The 19,775-nt window shown below is 38.4% G+C and overlaps 2 protein-coding genes across 6 annotated transcripts in view; one reads left to right on the top strand and one right to left on the bottom strand.

Annotated features, from left to right (window-relative positions):
* The window catches only part of LOC105469943 (phosphoseryl-tRNA kinase), a 15,213-nt gene extending 9,013 nt beyond the window's left edge, over positions 1–6,200 (top strand). Inside the window, exons 6-7 of the mRNA XM_071068974.1 lie at positions 609–842; positions 5,848–6,200. Coding sequence (XP_070925075.1) covers positions 609–808 — 200 coding nt within the window. The 3' untranslated portion in view covers positions 809–842; positions 5,848–6,200. The remainder of the gene's footprint in view (positions 1–608; positions 843–5,847) is intronic.
* LOC105469981 (IKAROS family zinc finger 5) lies at positions 1,237–19,775 on the bottom strand. 5 transcript variants are annotated; one of them, XM_011721643.3, is made up of 5 exons: positions 19,636–19,775; positions 17,970–18,120; positions 8,915–9,093; positions 6,439–6,621; positions 1,237–5,157 (listed from the first exon to the last, which is right to left on the bottom strand). In XM_011721643.3, exons 3-5 carry the CDS (start codon positions 9,045–9,047, stop codon positions 4,214–4,216), a joined length of 1,260 nt encoding a protein of 419 aa, XP_011719945.1. In that variant the 5' UTR covers positions 9,048–9,093; positions 17,970–18,120; positions 19,636–19,775; the 3' UTR covers positions 1,237–4,213. The 5 variants fall into 5 exon arrangements, with proteins under 5 accessions (XP_011719945.1, XP_011719963.1, XP_011719954.1 ...); XM_011721661.3 differs by having other exon boundaries at positions 8,915–9,080; XM_011721652.3 differs by lacking the exon at positions 19,636–19,775 and adding an exon at positions 19,076–19,363.

Genomic DNA, 19,775 nt, shown 5'->3' with positions numbered 1-19,775 from the left:
GATGAAAATGTTCTAAAGTTAACTGGTGATGGCTGCACATACCTGCAAATATACAAAAAAACCACCGTATTATACAGATTAAATGGGTAAACTGTATGTGAATTATGTCCTAATAAAGCTAACAAAAAAATAAAGTTCAGCTCCTCAGTAACACTACCCACGTGTGGCTAGTGGCTGCTGTATTGAATAAAGCAGATATAGAACAGGCCCATCATTGCAGAAAGTTATATTGGACAACTACTGTTCTAGGTATTATTTATCAGGTTCAAAACTAAATTGTCATCGATTTCTGCTTTTTTGCCTGTTTAATTTAGTAAGGTGGTAAGTCAGCTGTCTTGATTTTTCTTGGCAACAACAAAAAGTCCCTTTCGGGTTGGTCTTTTCTGCTCACATGTTTCCTAACAAGTTATTTATATTCTTTGACTTGTTTCAGATGATTTTTGAATATCACATTGTGACCTTTTTTCTATATATTACACCAACTCAATTGCAATTATTTGTAGAATCTAACTGGTTTGTTCAAAGTAATCAAATTAATTTCCTCATGTCATTAGACACCCCGGATTACTTTAATTTACAAGTAATTTGAGAATATCTTCTTATTTTAGATGAACAAGTGCTTCCTCACAACTTGAAGCTTCTAGCAGAAGAACTTAACAAGCTCAAAGCAGAGTTTTTGGAAGACCTAAAACAAGGAAACAAAAAATACCTGTGCTTTCAGCAAACCATTGACATATCAGATGTCATTTCTTTTTTTCATTATGAGAAAGATAATATTGTACAGAAGTATTTTTCAAAGCAGCATTAAAATTTCTGAATTGCCAATCAAATGTCTCATTTTGGTAAGCTTTTGCAAATTTGTTGAAACAACAGTGTTGTATTACGATGTTTTCTAGGCTAGTAATGCCAAAGTGAGTCAGTCACTTGTCAAACGTGATGTGGATAATTAAGCTCAGAGGCAGCCTTCCTCATGTGCCAGAACACTTAGGGTAGGGCTTGGGGGACAGGAGTCAAGTTAAATGGATCTTGAATAAAGAGAAGAAACTAGGAGGGGGACAAGTTGCAGATATATGGAGCTGTTTTGGTTTTTAGCTCGTGATGAATCTTGTCAGGTATTTTAGAAATTCAAAGCAGTGTAGCCACAAAATCTATTTCTTTCATTAACTTAACATTTTACTAGCAGAAAATTACTAAAACACTAATTTGATCTTATTTTCCAAAAAAGAAAAATCAAGGTCATTAGAAAGTCTTATTTTTTATTTATTACAAAAGCAAAGCTTCATTCACAATATGAACTGCATACTAGATATAGTTATTTCCGCATTAAACTGCTTTCCAGAATCCCTAAACAATATAGTGTATTTTACAACCATAATGCAAGTTATGTTTTGCATACAAAATATGTTCTTTACATCAAAGCACATGTTAACAAAAACAAGTTCTAGAAAGCATGTATCCTCTAAGACTAATGAAAACGTTTTTAGCAGGGAATTTTAACAAAAATTAACATTCATTTGATAAATATTTTGTAGAACTTGAAATGAGGATTTTATCTCTGAGTTATTTTTTGTAGTATTCCCCTTGTTCAGTTTTTGCAGAAGAATGGCAAACACTTATTTCTAAAATGAAATAGCCCTGGAAACACCCAGCGTAATTTTTTCAAAGTAAAAGTCTAGCCTTAACTTGAATTTCAAGAAGTTGTAGCTACATACTACACTAGTAAAATCTGAAATAAAATTATTCCCAGTTAATCTCTTCACAGTTTCTTAAAAAAATATTAGTGGAGATAAATTATCTACCAACTTTAAAAATCTAAACATATGTTCACTGAACAAAAATAAATTTAGTTTCAGAACATTGCCTGTTAACGGCAAAGTACTATAAATAGTGCATGTTAAACTCTTCCCAGCAACTCATTTCTATAAAATATTTGATTAAAAATAAAATGAGAGAAACATTCAATACAGAGGGGAAGACATGAACATCTTTCCAAATACAGAATTTAACTCACAGGAAATTTAAATAAAATCTAAATATTTTTAAAAATACAATACCAAGAAAGCCTCTAAGGTAGATTTGCCTCAAAAATTTTAGTGCATTTAGAATAACTGTAGCTTCTAAGCATCGACACCTTTGGGATATCAACTGTGCTTTTTAAGTCATAGCAAAATTATAATTTTACATTCTAGTATGTAATTATGAAAAAAATCTTTTCCATGTTTAAATTAAAATGCACCTTCACAACATCCATGTTCAGTTGTTAGAAAAAAATGCATTTGACTGAGAATATAGAGTTAATAAGCTGGTTTTAACAAGGGAGTTCTTTCTCTTTGTTTCATGAAAATTTTCATTTTCTGTTTTGGGGTACTGCTTTTATCTGAGGAATAAAATGGGAAAAAATCACCACAAAAGCTTCCAAATGACAACCTGTTTCTTTCTGGCAACTGATAAATACTAAAGCCAAGTTATACACTTGGAAACTACCGCAGTAAAAAGGGATCTGAGCAGGCAGTGATTTAAGCAACAATGTAACAGAATTGTAGAATTTTAAAGTACAAGATTTGACAAAGATTCCAGTTTGGAGAAACTGTCCTTGATGCTGCTCTTTAAACAATGCAGTAGCTTAGACTGGATGCTAAACTGCAAGAACTCATTACAGTGGCTTTTTAGCATCTGAAAGGGAAGGCAGAAGATCCATTAACTTGGCACCTGGGGTTTCTGTGGGTACATGCCACCAATATTTCCCTTTCATTTACTATTAGAGGTCTTTTTTGGTTAATAGGTGCTTAATATTCTCTTTAAGATGCCAATTAGAAGCACATTCAACATATGAACAAAATTAAAAATAGAATTTTTGCAAAGTACACAGAAAAGAAACCAAGTTAGTAACAATATATTTTATTGTTTGACCAAGCTCTCTTCAGAGTATGAGTTATTACACAATATAAAAAACAATAGCCTCCTATTCAAAATGAATTACTCTATATTTATTAAGTCTTATTTTTATAAACAAATTAAATGTCATATTTATATGCATTTTATAGTCATTTCCACACCTTTTTATCCTTTCTCACTAAAGCGATGATTTAGTTTCTACATAGTTTCGTCACTCTACATGAAGACTGGTAAAACTGCAAATAAAAATTACAATTTGAATTCACAGAAAATATTTTAAACAGCTAATTCTGAAGAGGAGACAAGAATCCATTTTGGACATGTTCTCATTTTTGTAAATATGACTTCACTATCACATTTTCTCATGTGTTTCTATACCCACCTTTTCTTGGAAATTATGGGCAATAAATGGATAGAAGGAAAGGAAAAGGAATCTTGAGAAATTTGTTTGGAGGCTGCATTTTAATTTTAAGGAGGACTTCACTTTACCTCTTTGGTCATCAACGGAATAGGAAGAATAAGAGATTCTCATTACAGTTATCCACCTCACCTAACAGTAATGATATCAGAATGAAGGATTTAAATGAAAGTCAAACTGAGAGGGGAAAAAGGCATCTAGCACTCTAGTGTATTTACCTGTGAAAATAAAAATCCAGTGGAAAACTGACGTGTGTTTAGACATTGAATAAACAAGTCATTTGAAATATTAAAAGAGTTTTCAATTTCAAGTCTTAACTGTTTTACATTTCCCCTTGTGGAAAAAAGAAAAATTTGCTAAACCGACATAGCTTTACTATTATCAGTTGAAATGAAACTACCGATTCAACTTAAGAAATGTGAACTAAACGGTATTTCAATTAACAGCAATTTTTAAGGCAATTTCTGTACTAAACACTGAAATGAGTAGTAATAAATTCCGTTAATTTATTCTACCATTTTGAAATATGGTATAAATAACATCCAGTTCAATGTATACTGAAACATCAAAAGTATGGATAAGCCTTTTGAAGTTTTTATGGACCATAAATGTGAGAAATTCAAATGAACATCTTGTAAGATTATGACTGCACTCCAATTATCCAATGTCGAAAGGAAAAGAAGAGACACCAATGTGTCTAACTGTTCTAATATATAAATGACCCTGACCAGATTTTTATGAAAAAAAGGGAAAATTTTATTCCACTGTCAAATTTATATTCTATAAATATAATGTATAAGCCTTGAATTAGCAGACACTTTATTAGGGATGACCAAAACAAAGAACAAAAAAAACCAAACCATAAAACAGCAAAACTAAGTAAAATATGACTATTTTCAATCAATGTTGGTTATGTTGCCCTCTTGCAAAATGACAGGCAAAATCATACTTGTTTTTACATTTGCATCCACATATATTACACTGAAAAGGATTTTCATACCCATGACATCCCATATGAATAGTGTAAAGGATGTTGTCTGCAAAGTACATATCACAGTGCTGGCAGTGGTGCAGAAGCTGAGGGTCCTGGACCGGCAGGGCTGGGGCTGGGGTGCTTGGCTGGCTGTTTCCTATGCTGGGAGTGCTCGTGTGGGCACTTGGCTCACTGCTTGGACCTGCCACTGGACTATAGTTCCTTTGACTATGGGATGGCCGAGGTTCTGGGCTTGTGGGAGAGGAGCTCTGAGGAATACTTGCTGATACCGCAGAAACTACTGCTTGGGTGGAGGGCTGCTGAATCATGAAAGGCTTTTCATCAGGGCAGGGAACTACATCAGGGGATGCAGGGTTTTGATTTTCAGGTGGCAAACTGGACAACTGCCCTGCTAGAGTAGAGAGCTGATTCAAAGGGTTATCAACCATGAGTTCCTGGGGGTCCCTTGGAAGGCCACCAGTTGGTGTGGTTTTTGCCATACTTTCATAGGAGTCAGTCTGGATATTTGGGATTTCGTGGGTAAAATCGTTAAGGTAGTCTGGTTTCTGAACCACCATGGAAGGTGGACTTAAGTTGATTAGTGCTCTTCTGCTATAGCCCAGATTGCTTGTTTTCTTCTGTAAAACCCCCCACATTTTCTTGCTGCTTAAGGAAGACCTAGTACCTTTAATTGGTACCATTTTATGCTTGCGCCTTCGGTGATGGGACAAGTTACTTCGATCACTGCAGCGGAAGGAACATAATTCGCATTTGTATGGTTTTTCTCCAGTATGGGAACGCATATGGGCTTCCAGATGACGCTCATAAGCAGATGCAAATGGACAAAGATGACATCGATGAGGTTTTTCACCTGTTTCAAAAGAAAAATGATGGAGAGACTACAAGAGTAGTTCATTTACGGAAAGTTTGCTTGTCCATTCATTGGACAACTGGAAATTGATCAAAAAGAAAAATGCTTTCAGAAAGTCATATTTGCATAGCATATGAGATTGTTAAAATTTGTAAACAAACCCACAAACTGAAATAAAACTTAAGAACTCATCAGCAACAACTTGAGATATGCATTGATGTTGTATCAATACAGTATAAAAACTGTTATGGCTTCAAATGCATTTAGAGAGAAGATACAGCACAACTGAAATATTTCTAGTAATAGTCTTACATAATAATGAGTTTATCAAAAGTATGTCTGAGTTATATGTTCATGTATACATTTATATACAAACACTCATAGTCACACACATACATATGCATACCCTTTCCTCACAGAAAAAAAAAAAATACAAAAAAAGGTTTTTTAAAAAGTCCTTATATGAAATAGAAAGCTCAGAATTGAAATGGGCTTGCTAGTCTGAGTTATGCAAAGCATCCCTTCAAAATTGCTAGTGCTTCTCCTCCACCTTCCTACTCTTCAGCTGCCAGAAGGAATAATTATAGTTAATGTTTTTAACTGAAGACTGCCCAATTATGTGAAATAAACATTTGGAATATGAGATGTAGAGTCATTCATCTAATAAGTATGTGTCACATGCCCTCCTAGGTTCTGGTGGTACAAAGATGGTCTTGTCACAATCCCTGTCCTCAAGAGGCTCTCAGGCCACGATGATGTGATGAATGAGCACAGGATGCATGAAGCACACAGGAAGGACGTCTGACCTGGTCTTGGGCAGGGGCAGATGTAGTTGGGAAAGTTTCTCAGAAGGGACAGCTAAAGTGAGATCTGGGATTAGCAGTACCATCTGCAACTGTATGCTTTCTGAAACTTTTCCCCCTTTCGGCAACTGGGCAACTGAAATGTAATAGGATAAAGATTAAAACATTTTATCACATCGCAGTGCTTTAGCATTATTCCTTCCCAATCTGAGAGGCAGACAGATGTTGAGAGATTATTTGTATCAAGAGGGAAACATGGCTAAGGAAGGAGAGGATCTACAAAGGGCTTCACTTCTGACCTGTTTGTATGTTGTTATGTTGTTGCTTTGTAAAAATGGAGTAACTTTCCCATTTATTCGAACTTTACGTAAACCTTCATTTTTGAATATTAGAACTATTTCTATGACAAACCAACCTGCCCCCCTTGGCCCCTCTCCTACCCTCACAGAAATGCTTTTTCCAGCTGTCTTTCCATTACCTGTGTGGATTCTGATGTGTTCAATAAGCCGGGCTGTTCCTTTGCTGGCATAGTTGCAGTACCGACACTTGAGCTTCCCATCAAAGGTCCTTTCAAACCCGTCTACTAACATTCCTGAGTTTTCATCCAGGGAAACTTCAACAGATGGGTGATCAAGTCCATTTTGATCACCATCTGTTCCAGCTATAAACAAAGTACAGCAAAAGAAATTATGCATCTCAGAATCAACTCAATTTAGCATTTCAGTTTTAAGTGGCTGAAAAATCTTATAAATTGACAGTTCACTTCCCACAAAAGTTAAATCCATTTTATAACAGACTTTCTGAACTGAGGCTAATTTTATACAAAAACAGTAATACATTCTGTTATTATATTCTGAGAACCTTTGGGGGATCTCAAATTATTTACACAAGGCCAGTGCGGTGGCTCATACCTGTAATCCCAGAACTTTGGGAGGCAGAGGTGGGGGGATAGCTTGAGGCCAGGAGTTACAGACCAGCCTAGCCAACATGGCAAAACCCTGTCTCTACTTAAAAGAAAAAAAAAAAAATTAGCTGGGCATGGCGGTGCGCACCTGCAGTCCCAGCTACTCAGGAGGCTGAGACATGAGAATCGCTGGAATCCAGGAGGCAGAGGTTGCAGTGAACCAAGATTGCGTCACTGTACTCCAGTCTGGGCGACAGAGCAAGACTCTTTGTCTCAAAAAAAAGAAAACAAAATTACTTACACACACATTGTACTGGTCCTTAACATGTTTTTGAAGAGAACAGGTGAGGAGGAAGGGGAATAAAGAGATTCACTGGAGAGTGATGACACAGTTACACACAGGTGTTTAGCACCCTGGCTATTTCTACAACTGTGACTGGCAAAGAATCTCCAAAACCCTAACTCTATTTTAGTCTGAAGCAGTGAATAAATTTACCACATCTCACTGTTTATACGAGCATTCTAGATCTCCACTCCATCTAGGATCTTAAAATTCTAATTAAGCACATAAAGGAAACTACCGTCCCTGATACCTCTGAAGGTTAGGGTTTTAAGAATCTCAGAGATAAAAGATGTTTGGCTGTTTGCTTTCAAGGTAATCTGACTACTTTTTTGTAGAAAGAAACTGAAGAGACCTGGTGCTCACAATCAGGAAAATCAGCAAATGGCTGGGACTACAACCCTGGTCTCTTGAATCCTGTCTGGAAGTCTGGGTGTTAGGAAGGAAATTTCCATTCCTACAGCTTCAAAGGAAAAGGTCTACTACATCTCAGGAGGTAACAGTGCTGGCATGCACAGTTCAAGCCCCCTGCTTCACTGGTTCCTCACTCCTCACTAGGAGAAGTAATTCTGCTGGTTGAGACAAGACCAATATACAAGAGGGCAACACTGCATTAGAGGGACAAGGCTCAGTGTCTTCCTCTCTCCCACTGCTTTCCCAAGCCAGTCACTATCACATTTTAATGTGTATATGAATTACTTGGGGGATCTTATGAAAACACAGATTATAATTCAGTAGATCTGGGGTGGTGTCTGGTGTTTGGTATTTCTAACAAGCTCCCAGGTGATGCCTGGTCCCTGCTGCCAGTCCCTGGATTATAAGGCCCTACCCAGACTATCTAGGTCAGGCGGTCAGCAAACTTTTTCTATAGGCATGAGATAGTAAATATTTCAGGCTTTGTGGGCCATATGGTCTCTAACACAACTACTCAACTCTGCTGTTTTAGCACAACAAACAAAAAAAGCTATAGAAAATATGTAAACAAATGAGCATATCTGTGTTCCAATTAAATTTTATGTGTACTCAAGTTTGAAATTCACAGAATTTTAATATATCATTACATTATTCTTCTTTTGACACTTTTAAAACCATCTTTAAAAGTAAAAACCATTCTCAGTTTGCAGGCCTTACAAAAACAGCAGTCCAGATGGGGGCCCACAGGCTATAGTTTGCTGATCTCCGAGCTAGGTTAGGAATAAATTCCAGTTTTTTGTGGCAAGCAAATTAGACAAAATTTACCTCTAGCAAGCTCAAGGAGGTTACCACTTTCTCTATTTTCGTTTTCTCTTCTTGGATAGGTAAATATGGTCAGCTGTTTCTTCATTTTAAGAGAGAAGAAACTGAAACCCCTATTTTGGTCTGAGGTTGAATCCAGATTTCCTGATGGCCTAATCGTTTGTATAGTGAAGCTGATGTTCCAGTCCCCTTTGGGTTCCTTGTGTCTAATGCTAGCTCATAAAAACTGCAGGACAGGAAGGGTATTTGGAGCCCCTAACCTTCCAACAAGGCCATAATGCATCTCCAGACCATGTTAAGCACTCTCCAGCAGAAGTCTGATACGTTTTAAAAAGGGGGAGAAATGCCCTGTATCTTTCTAGAAAAAAAGAGAATGATTCACATTAATGCGCAGTGGCCTTCACAGTAACAGCTACACACAATCATAGTAGTGTATAAAAAGTGAATTATTTAGTAGTATTAAAATGAGTCTACCTCCCTGAAGAGCCTCTGCTTCTTTGTCCCCACTAACTGATCCAGAAATCATGTTCACATGATGGGTCTGCTGAGTCAGGTATTCCTGAAAATCTTTCACGAAGTCCAAAGGCTCTGGTTTTTTTTCACCCATCTTTGCTTTTTTAACGTTTACAGTCTGTTATACCTAGAAAACAAAACTGAAATAATTTTACACTATTTAGGGAGATCTAGTACATAGTAAAAAAATGACAAAGACTATTTTGTGCAAGACACTATACAAAGCAAGAGAAAACACAGTGCCTGCCTTTTAGTATCTTATAATCTTCCTGGTGAACTAAAGAAGACATACACAAAATGGCAAAAAATCAATATATTTAATAATTAAATATAAATAGGGATTCAAACAGTCATAGAGGATGGGAAGAAATTTCAAAGGCAGAAAAAAAAAAAAAAAACCAAGTTCAGATTAGATTAAAGAAATAAGAACACAAGCAGAAATCATCGATGAAGAAGACAATAAAGAAACCAAGCAGGCCAGAGACCAACATAGGGAGAACTTGTCCCTACAAAAAAAAAAATGTTTTTAATTAGCTGGGTGTGGTGGCACATGCCGACGGTTCCAGCTTCAAAGGAAAAGTCTACTCCATCTCAGGAGGCTAACAGTGCTGACACGCACAATTCAAGCCCCCTGCTTCACCGGTTCCTCACTCCTCACTAGAAGTGAGGAGGCTGAGGTAGGAGAATTGCTTGAGTCTGAGTGGTCGAGGCTGCCGTGAGTCGTGATCGCACCACTGGACTCCATCCTGGTGGACAGAATGAGACCATTTTCTGGATGATGGACATGTTGCTTATCTCTGCTATTCCTATGCAGTTGCTACTAGCCACATATAGCTACTGAGGCACTTGAAATTTGGCTAATACAAATGACCTGAGTTTTTAATTTTATTAATTTAAACAGAAATAGCTGCATGCTGCTAGTGACTACCAGCAAAGGCTCTCAGACATAGTGTTCACATGAATGAGTAGTCTGCAAATAAGTGGTCTAGAACTAGGGGTTGCAGAGTTTTTATGAAGGGCCAGATAGTAAATATTTTAGGCTTTGCAAGCCATGCTCATCTTTGCTGCAATTACTCAACTGTCACTGTAAGCAGCCACGGACAACAGACAGCCACAGACAATATGTAAACAAATGGGTGGGGCTATGTTCCGATTAGGCTTTATAAAAACAGGCATTGAGCCAGATTTCACCTACAGGTCTTAGCTTCCCAACCCCCGCTCTAGAAATATCCAAATCACCACTTCTACTACCTATTATCCTATCCACTCCAAGACTAGGAAAAAAAAGAAAAAGAAAAAGAAAATCCCTGACGCTAGTGTAGAAAGGGAAAGTCTCTTGTGGGTTCTGCAATCACAAGCTGGTCTTCACCAGGTTTATGGCCCAAATTCACCAATAAAATAGCCAAAAAGTTTTCTAGTAAGAATAAGATGAGGAAGCCTAGCACCTGGGAGACAAAAAGTCTTTTCTTCCAGTAAAAACAATTTTTATGCAAATAAGTACAATTCTCTGGTAAATATACCTTATGATAAAATATTCTTTTTCTAAACTCAAACTATGTAACGAATAATTTTCCATCTAAAAAAGCTTCCGTCTTTAGGAGCCAGTGGTAGGCATCAAAAAATTACTCACTTTCAACACATATGCTTAACTTTTTCTTGAAGTCTCATACATATACAGAAAAGTACATAAATTATAAGAGCAGAACTCAATGAATTGTCACAAAATGAACACATTCATAAAATCAGCAACACAATCAAGAAACAGAAGGCTGCCGGCATCCCAGAAGCCCCCTCGTGTACCCTTCCAAAGCTAGGACCCTCTGCCCTGACAAGGGTTACAGCCATCCTGACTTCTGACTCTGTAGATTAGTTTTGTCTGTTCTTCAACTTTATGTAAATGGCATCACACACTATGAACCTTTGTCTGATTTCTGTCACTCAACATTATAATTGTAAGATTCATCCATACTGCTGCATGCAACTGAAGTTTGCTCAGATTTACTGCTGGAGTCTGTTGTACGACCGTGCCACAACTAATTGATCTCTCATGCTGTTTTTAGATCATCTGGGTAATTTCCAGTAATTGGCTGCTGTGAATAAAGTTTCCATGAACATATTACTACACGTTTTTTGATTACATACATATTTCTGTTCATTGTATAGGAGTGAAACTGCTGGATCAAAGGCATGCATATATTCAGTTTTAGATAATGCCAAATAGGTTTTCAAAGTGATTATAGCAATTTACACTCCCACTGGCAGTAAACAAGAGTTCTGCTGCTCCCCATCCTTGACAACACTTGGGCATTTTTTGCCTTTTTCATTTTAGCCGTTCTGGTGGGTGTCTGGTGGTATCACATTAGTTTTAATTTAGATTCCTTGATGGCTAATGAAGATGTAAACTTTTTAATATATGCTAATTAACCACTTAGATACCCTCTGTTGTATAATGTCTGCTCATATCTTTTGCTTATTTTTCTATTGTGTTGTCTTTTTCTAATATGGAAGAACGCTTTATGAGTCCTTTATTAGGATATGTGCATCTTATTTATTAGGATATGTGCATCTTAAGTATCTTCTCCCACTGTGGTTGCCTTTTCATTTTCTTTTCTTTTTTTTTTTTTGAGACGGAGTCTGGCTCTGTTGCCCATGCTGGAGTGCAGTGGCGCGATCTCTGCTCACTGCAAGCTCCGCCTCCCAGGTTCACACCATTCTCCTGCCTCACCCTCCCAAGTGGTTGGGACTACAGGCGCCCGCCACCATGCCAGACTGATTTTTTTGTATTTTTAGTAGAGACGGGGTTTCAGTGTGTTAGCCAGGAGAGTGTTGATCTCCTGACCTCGTGATCCGCCTGCCTCAGCCTCCTGAAGTGCTGGGATTACAGACGTGAGCCACCGCGCCCAGCCTTCACTTTCTTAACGGTAATTTTTGATGAACAGAAGCTCTTAATACAGTACAATTTACCCATTTTTATCTTTTACATTCAGAGTTGTTTGTGTCCTAATTAATAAATCCTTGCCTACATCTTACTTGAAGATGTTCTCCTATACCTCCTTCTAAATGCTTTTTATTTTACCTTTCATATTTTTATCTGGACTTGAGTTTTGTGTATGGTGGGAGGTAAGAGTCAAAGCATACTTTTTTCCAAAGAGATATCCAACTGTCCCAGCAATGTGTACCTACCAGATCGGCCTTTCTCTACTAAGCTCCAATGTCTCCTTTTTAAATCAAATGGTTATATGTATGTGGCTCTGCTTCTGGATTCTCTATTCTGTTCCACTAGCCTATCTGTCCTTGCAGCCATACCAGATAGTCTTAATAATAAGTCTTGCTATCACAGTAATTTAAGTCCCCCAGCTTTGTTTTTCTTCTTCAAGAATAGACTGTTACTGGTCCTTTTCAGCATGTTTTTAAACCGTGGAACTGTAGGGTTGAGGAATGAGGGATTCCACAAAAGCAGATTTTCCAATTTACAAAAATATGACCAACTTTTTAAGAATCAAAACTACTCTGACTTAACTAGAAATCTACTGGAAATAGACCAAGATTTGACATACCACTAATATGAATTATTGTACTTTACAACCACTCAGTAACACAGGGCTGTTTTTGTTTTCCCTGTTTTCTGGCTTCAGACTGATAAATCTTATTTTCATACCTCTTGTCTTCTTCTCTCTTCACATTTAGTCTGTTCTTTATTCCAAACAAATTTAGCCAAATGAGGACTTACGGGTAACTGAATTCTCACTTTTCTTAATTCAATACTTGTGAATCGTTCCTTTCTTCCCTTTTTAGAAGCTATGGTAGCTCCAGGAGCTTTTAAAAATTATCAGTGGCCGGGCACGGTGGCTCACGCCTGTAATCCCAGCACTTTGGGAGGCCGAGGCGGGTGGATCACAAGGTCAAGAGACCAAGACCATCCTGGCCAACATGGTGAAACCCCATCTATACTAAAAATACCAAAATAATTAGCCAGGCATAGTGGCGGGCGCCTGTATTCCCTGCTTCTCAGGAGGCTGAGGTAGGAGAATCGCTTGAACCCAGGAGGCAGAGGTTGCGGTAAGCTGAGATCGCACCACTGCACTCCAGCCTGGCGACAGAGCAAGACTCTGTCAAAAAAAAAAAAAAGAAAAAATTATTACTGCCAGGCATGGTGGCTCATGCCTATAATCCCAGCATAATCCCAGCACTTTGGGAGGCCGAGGCGGGCAGATCAGAGGGTCAAGAGTTCGAGACCAGCCTGGCCAGCATGGTGAAACCCCGTCTCTATTAAAACTACAAAAAAATTAGCCAGACACAGTGGCAGGCACCTGAAATCCCAGCTACCTGGGAGGTTGAGGCAGGAGAACTGTTTGAACCCAGGAGGCGGAGGCTGCAGTGAGCTGAGATTGTGCCACTGCACTCCAGCCTGGGAGACAGAGCGCGACTCCGTCTCAAAAAAAAAAAAAAAAAAAAAAAATTACTACCCCTTTTCAGGTAGAAAAGCCTATTTTTTAGAAAACTGTCTAGAAAGTTGAGACTACTGAAAGTTTATCCTCTGGACAAATAGAATATAGACAACTCTCTATATCCAAAGGTTCTGTTATCTGTTGATTCAACCAACTGCAAAACAAAATTATTTGGAAAAACTGGATGGTTGCATCTATAGTGAACATGTACAGACTTTTTTTTTCTTTTTTTCTTTTTTTCTTTTTTTTTTTTTGAGATGGAGTTTCGTTCTTATTGCCCAGGCTGGAGTGCAATGGCGCGATCTCAGCTCACCGCAACCTCTGCCTCCCAGGTTCAAGCAATTCTCCTGCCTCAGCCTCCAGAGTAGCTGGGATTACAGGTGCCCACTACCACACGTGGCTGATTTTTTGTATTTTTAGTAGAGACGGGGTTTCACCAGACTTTTGGGGGGGTCATAATTCCCTAAACAATACAGTATAACTATTTACATAGCATTTACACTGTATTAGGTATTTTAAATAATCTAGAGCTTCAAGTACACAAAAGGATGAGACTGTGAGTTATATGCAAATACTAAGCCATTTTATATAAAGAACTGGAGCACCCATAAATTTGTTATCTACAGGGGTCCTGGAACTAGTACCTACTGGATACGGAGGTAGAACCATATTTTGGTATTAGGTCAAACTCACTAGCTTTAAGACTGAACAGGGAGGGACCTCTCTCAGCCTTAGTTTCCTATTTCGTAAAATGGAATCATAATCCAACTTGCAGTACTATCTTAAGTTTTATAGGTAAGTATACATAAAGTATATTGTGACATGTATTGCATATGGTAGGCTATCAGAAAATGGTAGCCATTTTTCTAATAATTATTTTTGTAGCAAAAAAACAAAATGGTTATAACTTGGATTTTAAAATTCTCACCACCCCTGATTCAGTTATTCGCCTTTTTCCATCGGTTCATCAGTGTGGTTGGAGAATATACTGAACATCTATTTGTTTCTTAGTTACAATGAAACAAAGATGTTCCACCTTAGTCTCAAGTAATCCCAATTTGCAATTTTTCAGATCACTTTGCAATTTCTCAAACTCATCTCTGCTTATTTTACTTATAGGCCACCTCTTTAAATCACTTGCTTTAGTCTGGCTCAATTTTCTGAATCTTAAGGATTATTGTTGGCTTTTGAACACATTTGTTTCAGTTGTTTTCTTCCCCATCTTATCACGTTTATTTGAACTAGTTCTCAGTTTCTTTATCATTGTGTTACTATTTGTTTTGTGACTACAGTTGATTGTGCTGATTATCTGTCCTTTAAGTTTGCTCTTGGTGGGAAAATGTAAGCTAGTCAGCTCCAATGAAAAAGACTATCAAGAATAAGATCTGGGAAAATACTTTTTTAACTTGTAAAAGCTGTGTAGCCCTATAGATTGTCTGTGTTCTAATTATAAAAGCTGTAATTAAGAAAGAAATCCCAGTATTTACATTGTAACTTAGCATCACTTCTTGCCAATCAGTTCACATGAAAACTAATACATTTCCCCTGGAAAATGTCTGAATGTACTTTGACAGGCTTCTGGAAGCAAGATAATCCTTACCAAATCTTGATTAGAAAGCATAACATTGCTACAGTACAACATGTGACAGTGCAGTAAAAACACACAAGACTGCCAGAAAGCCAGCAGAAGAAAATGATATTTTTATACATGCATCTCAAGTTTAAGAACACAAATGAGCCTAATTACAGAGGACGGCTGGCATATTTTGACAGTCTTGGCTATTATCACATTGTCACATTATAAACCTCACTGTGTTCCCTGCCATAAATTGTGTGCCGCTTTTCAACCAAAATGCATGATAAACTTAAAAAAAAAAAAAGAATGACTCTGAAATGAGAAGATAACATTGTAACATTGCAAACATGAAGAAAAACTCTTCTTAAAGTAGAATTTTAAATATATTAGTATGCTTTATAACCTTAAATGTCCTGTCATGATTTAAAAATTAAGTGTCATTTCATCCCTAAGCATTTTTGTGCCCACTTGACCTGTATGGCCTCTATCCCATATATCCATATACACAGGGTATGACAGGTGCTCACAAAGCCCCGGTCTACAGTAGACCATATACACAGGGTATGACAGGTGCTCACAAAGCCCGAGTCTATAGTAGACCATATATACAGGGTATGACGGGTGCTCACAAAGCCCCAGTCTATAGTAGACCATATACACAGGGTATGACGGGTGCTCGCAAAGCCCAAGTCTACAGCAGACCATATACACAGGGTATGACAGGTGCTCGCAAATCCCCAGTCTACAGTAGACCATATACACAGGGTATGACAGGTGCTCGCGAAGCCCAAGTCTATAGCAGACCATATAGACAGGGTATGACAGGTGCTCGCAAAGCCCAGAGTCTACAGCAGAGACACAAATGAATGAAAGGTGCCTAAAGCGAAGTAGAGTCTTGGGCTCAAAACTCAGCTTTCTACATCTCAAGTCAGTATTTCTAAGCACAATAAATTGAAAAATAGTAATAATTCTGAAACTAGGCTGGACATGGTGGCTCATGCCTATAATCCCAGCACTTTCAGAAGCTAAGGTGGGAGGACTGCCTGAGCTCAGGAGTTCAAGACCAGTCCAGGCAACAGAGCGAGACCTCATCTCTACTTTTTAAAAAGAAAAAAAAAAAAAAAAAATTCTGCAACTACAAAAGACTTCCTCTTATAGAAAGAAAATAAAGGTTTTCTATCCGAGTCATTTTCCTGTCTTTAACGTAATTATCATCAGTCTCAGGTCTCAAAGTTTAATCTAGGAATTCCACAAATTAACTGATACCCAGAGATGCCTCTAAGGCATTGATAAATTTTAAAACCTTTGCAAACATAATAAAATATACTTTAGAAAATCCACAAACTATAATTTTTTTAGTGGTATCTTTCCCATACGGGACATGAACTCAATACCTTGGAGTTAGCCAAAAACTTACTTACTTTACACAAAATTTCAATGTGTGATATCACGTCATCTAAACAAGAAATATACTTAAGTATTCTCAGTATTATTATAGATGTGGGTGGTGTTATTACAACTCAGATGTACTCTTTCTGCTGGTATTGTCATGGACTGAATGTTTATGTCCCTAAAAGCTCATATGTTGAAATTCTAACCCCTAATTTGATGGTATCTGGAGTGGGGCCTTTGAGAGATAATAGGGTTATAAATGTGAAGTCCTCTAAATGGGATTAGTGCCTTGTGAAGAGATCCCAGAGATCTTGCTTCCTGTCTGCTCTTTGCCATGAGAGGATACAACCAGAAAGCAAGCCCTCCCCCAGATACCTGATCTCTTGGCACCTTGATATTAAGATTTCCCAGCCTCCAGAACTGTGAAAAATAAGTGTTTGTTTAAACCACCCAGTCTATGGTAATTCGTTATAGCAACCTGAACTAAGATATCTAATCATATCAACCAAAGAGAACAATATTCCCATACTTTATGATGATCGTTCCCTTATGATACAGCAAAATTCTCAAGTCCTTCCTGTGATTATTCTGATTAAAGTTACATTGAATTTAGTATGAAATTCCATGGGGTGTACGTGGATATCTATATAGAAACTGCCTAGGGTATACCTAAAGTATTATCATGCCAGTAGCGTCCCCCAAATTATTATTTAAGGCTCAAAATTAATGCTTTTAGAAAACAACCAGAAGCTACGCAAGCCAGTAGGGGAAAAAGAGGTGTATGATAATTAAGCTTTGATATCCCAAAGGACAGGAAAACCTCTACCTCAAGTAGACAATTTAAGCTAATTTCCGATCTTCCTTGGTTTCTGATAAAGGATTTATTTTGTATGAAGTCCTCTGATCTTTCTTCTTCAGTCTCATAAATGTAAAGCAGTTGATCAATGCAAGCATATATACATGCACACACACAATTATGTATGTGTATATATGTGCACTCCCCCCCCCACCTCTTAACCAGTAGCTAATAATTTAAAACACAGGCACTGAAATGCAAATTAGGAGGCATTCACAACTATGAAACAACCAGAGAAGAGGCTCTCTGACCTATCTTCCTTCTATCTTTTTTATAAACTGTGGGAGAATTTTGAGACCATGATTAGGGAACAGCAGGATATGTTTCCTTCACCTAGCATTCATGAGAAGTCTTACTTCTCATGGGTAGCCATAAGGGAGAATACAGTATTAGCAACTAACTTACATAATAATGCATGGGTTAGGCAGGCCTATACACATAAAGTGATTACAGTTCAATAGATGTGTTTACTCTCCATAGCCTAATAATTATGGTCACTGAGATTTACTCTGCTATAGAACACATATAAACAGTCAACGCTGACAAATAAGGATTGGTTTCTATGGAGTAACATGGGCCTTCAAAAATAATTAGAACATAATTCCTGATTTCAGAACTGTCAAAAACTCTTGAAGGCAAAAAAGGAAATTATGAGGCTCTGAGAAATCAGAAATCAAAACATAAAAATAAAATATAAGTAAAACCATGCTGAAAGAAATCAGAAGAGAAATTATACAATCTAACCTTTTCACCCCAAATCAGTTCCTCCTTTTTCTTGCCACTCCAACATTGATGAAATGTAGAGTAATTGAAATTTACTCTGGAGATACAGCAAGCGACTCCAAAAGGCCATGGAGAGAGAATTTCAACTAAAATTGAAAAGCCATACAGAGGTCTGCATAAAAAACAAACAAAGAGCACACCACAAATCAAAACCTTTAAGATAAGAACGCAATTAGCATCTACAGGTTGAATGAGCTAATAACTTATGCCAATCTTATCATTACATTAGCTGAAAAGAAAACGAACTGACAGATAATCAAAGAACAAAGCAGTAGCTTCACTTCAGCAAAAACTCCATAGGATCACCAAAGAATAACTGGTGTGACTATCGTTTTCTCACTGGTGGATTCGTTTTTGGCAAGATTTTTAATGTCTAAATTTAAGTTAAACTTCAGTTTAACGAAATTAAAATTAACTTCATTTAGTCACAGTACACTTCTAAAACGGTCAAGCCTAGGACTGCTGAACAGCTATAGTTGCATAAAAACAATGCATTAGTCCTAAGTAGGGAAATGGGAAAGGGCTTTAAAAAAAAACAAAAAAAACATGCACATCCGATAAGGGCATATCTGAATCCCATCCTTTTTATCCTATCACAACACAAAACAGTTACGGTTTTCTGGGAAACATCCTAGACCGCTAGGGGAAAATAACACTAGACATTTCAATTCACTGTAACGAACTCTCATCAATAATAATAACCTCTAGCTGTTGTGACAACATGACATAAATAAAAATTAAATTGAATTTTTGAAATTGTTAGTTCCGACGTTTAAGTAGTTTTAAATAAGTTCTATTCTTTCAAAACTGAATTTCCTCATATCACATAATTTAAGACGCCTTTATTTCTTCTCCCGCTTGTCACATCTCTTTCGGGTTCTGAAGAGCACATCAGGGGGACTTTAAGTAGGCCACGTGGTTAGTGTTTGCTAGAACTCTTTTAGCTTCAGATCCAGTAATCGAGCATGCTAGGCTTGGCTACTCGCACTCCACACAGTTTATCCAGAGATCTAAACCCCGAATGAACCCGAATAGTTATTTGCTACAATGTCTTTCTCAAATCTCACATGTTCCTAAAATAAGGGTGCCCATGCAGTAGAGACGGATCCGGGCAGGATCATTAGATAAAATACGAAGGCTTTAAACGTCCTTCTCCCAACGAGCAGCCTGGGACCGGCGTCGGGGCGGCAGCCTCACCAGGATTCGGAGCGACATCCTCGCCAGGATTCGAAACACCTAGGAGACCCGCGCCCGCCTGACTCCCTTCGCCCCTGGGACCCCGTGAAGACGCAAACCTCCGGACGCCTCCCGCAGAACCACCTGTCAGAGCCAAGCAGCAGTCCCCACCTCGGAGCCTCCGACGTCCTGCTCGACGGCGCCGACAGCAGGAGACCCCGCTCCCTCAGGGTTCTCGTGGCCATAGGCGCCGCAGTCCACCGCACTCCGGCTAAGGAGGTCCCGGGCCATCACCTGCCCGCCTACCGACCACGCCCGACCCTCCGCTGAACTGAGTCTCTCGCCGGATCAACCGGCCCGCGGCGAACCCAGCTCTCGCCTCCGGCCGCTCCTTCTTATCCGCCCTGTCCCGCCGCGTCGCCGCCGTCCGAGCCGGCAGCCTGCTACTTACCTCCTGACAACTGCATCGAGTAAACCACACCGCCTTGTTCAACGCCGTCGCCGCCGCCGCCGTCTTCGTCACCGTCGCAGTCGCCGCCGCCATCTTTGTTGTGTCTCCGACTCCCTTCCCGCCCCCCTGCCTTGCTCAAG

This window comes from Macaca nemestrina, chromosome 9, assembly GCF_043159975.1.
Source record: "Macaca nemestrina isolate mMacNem1 chromosome 9, mMacNem.hap1, whole genome shotgun sequence".
NCBI lineage: Eukaryota > Metazoa > Chordata > Mammalia > Primates > Cercopithecidae > Macaca > Macaca nemestrina.
Note: the sequence above shows the minus strand (reverse complement) of the source record. Positions and strands in the feature narration are given on the sequence as shown.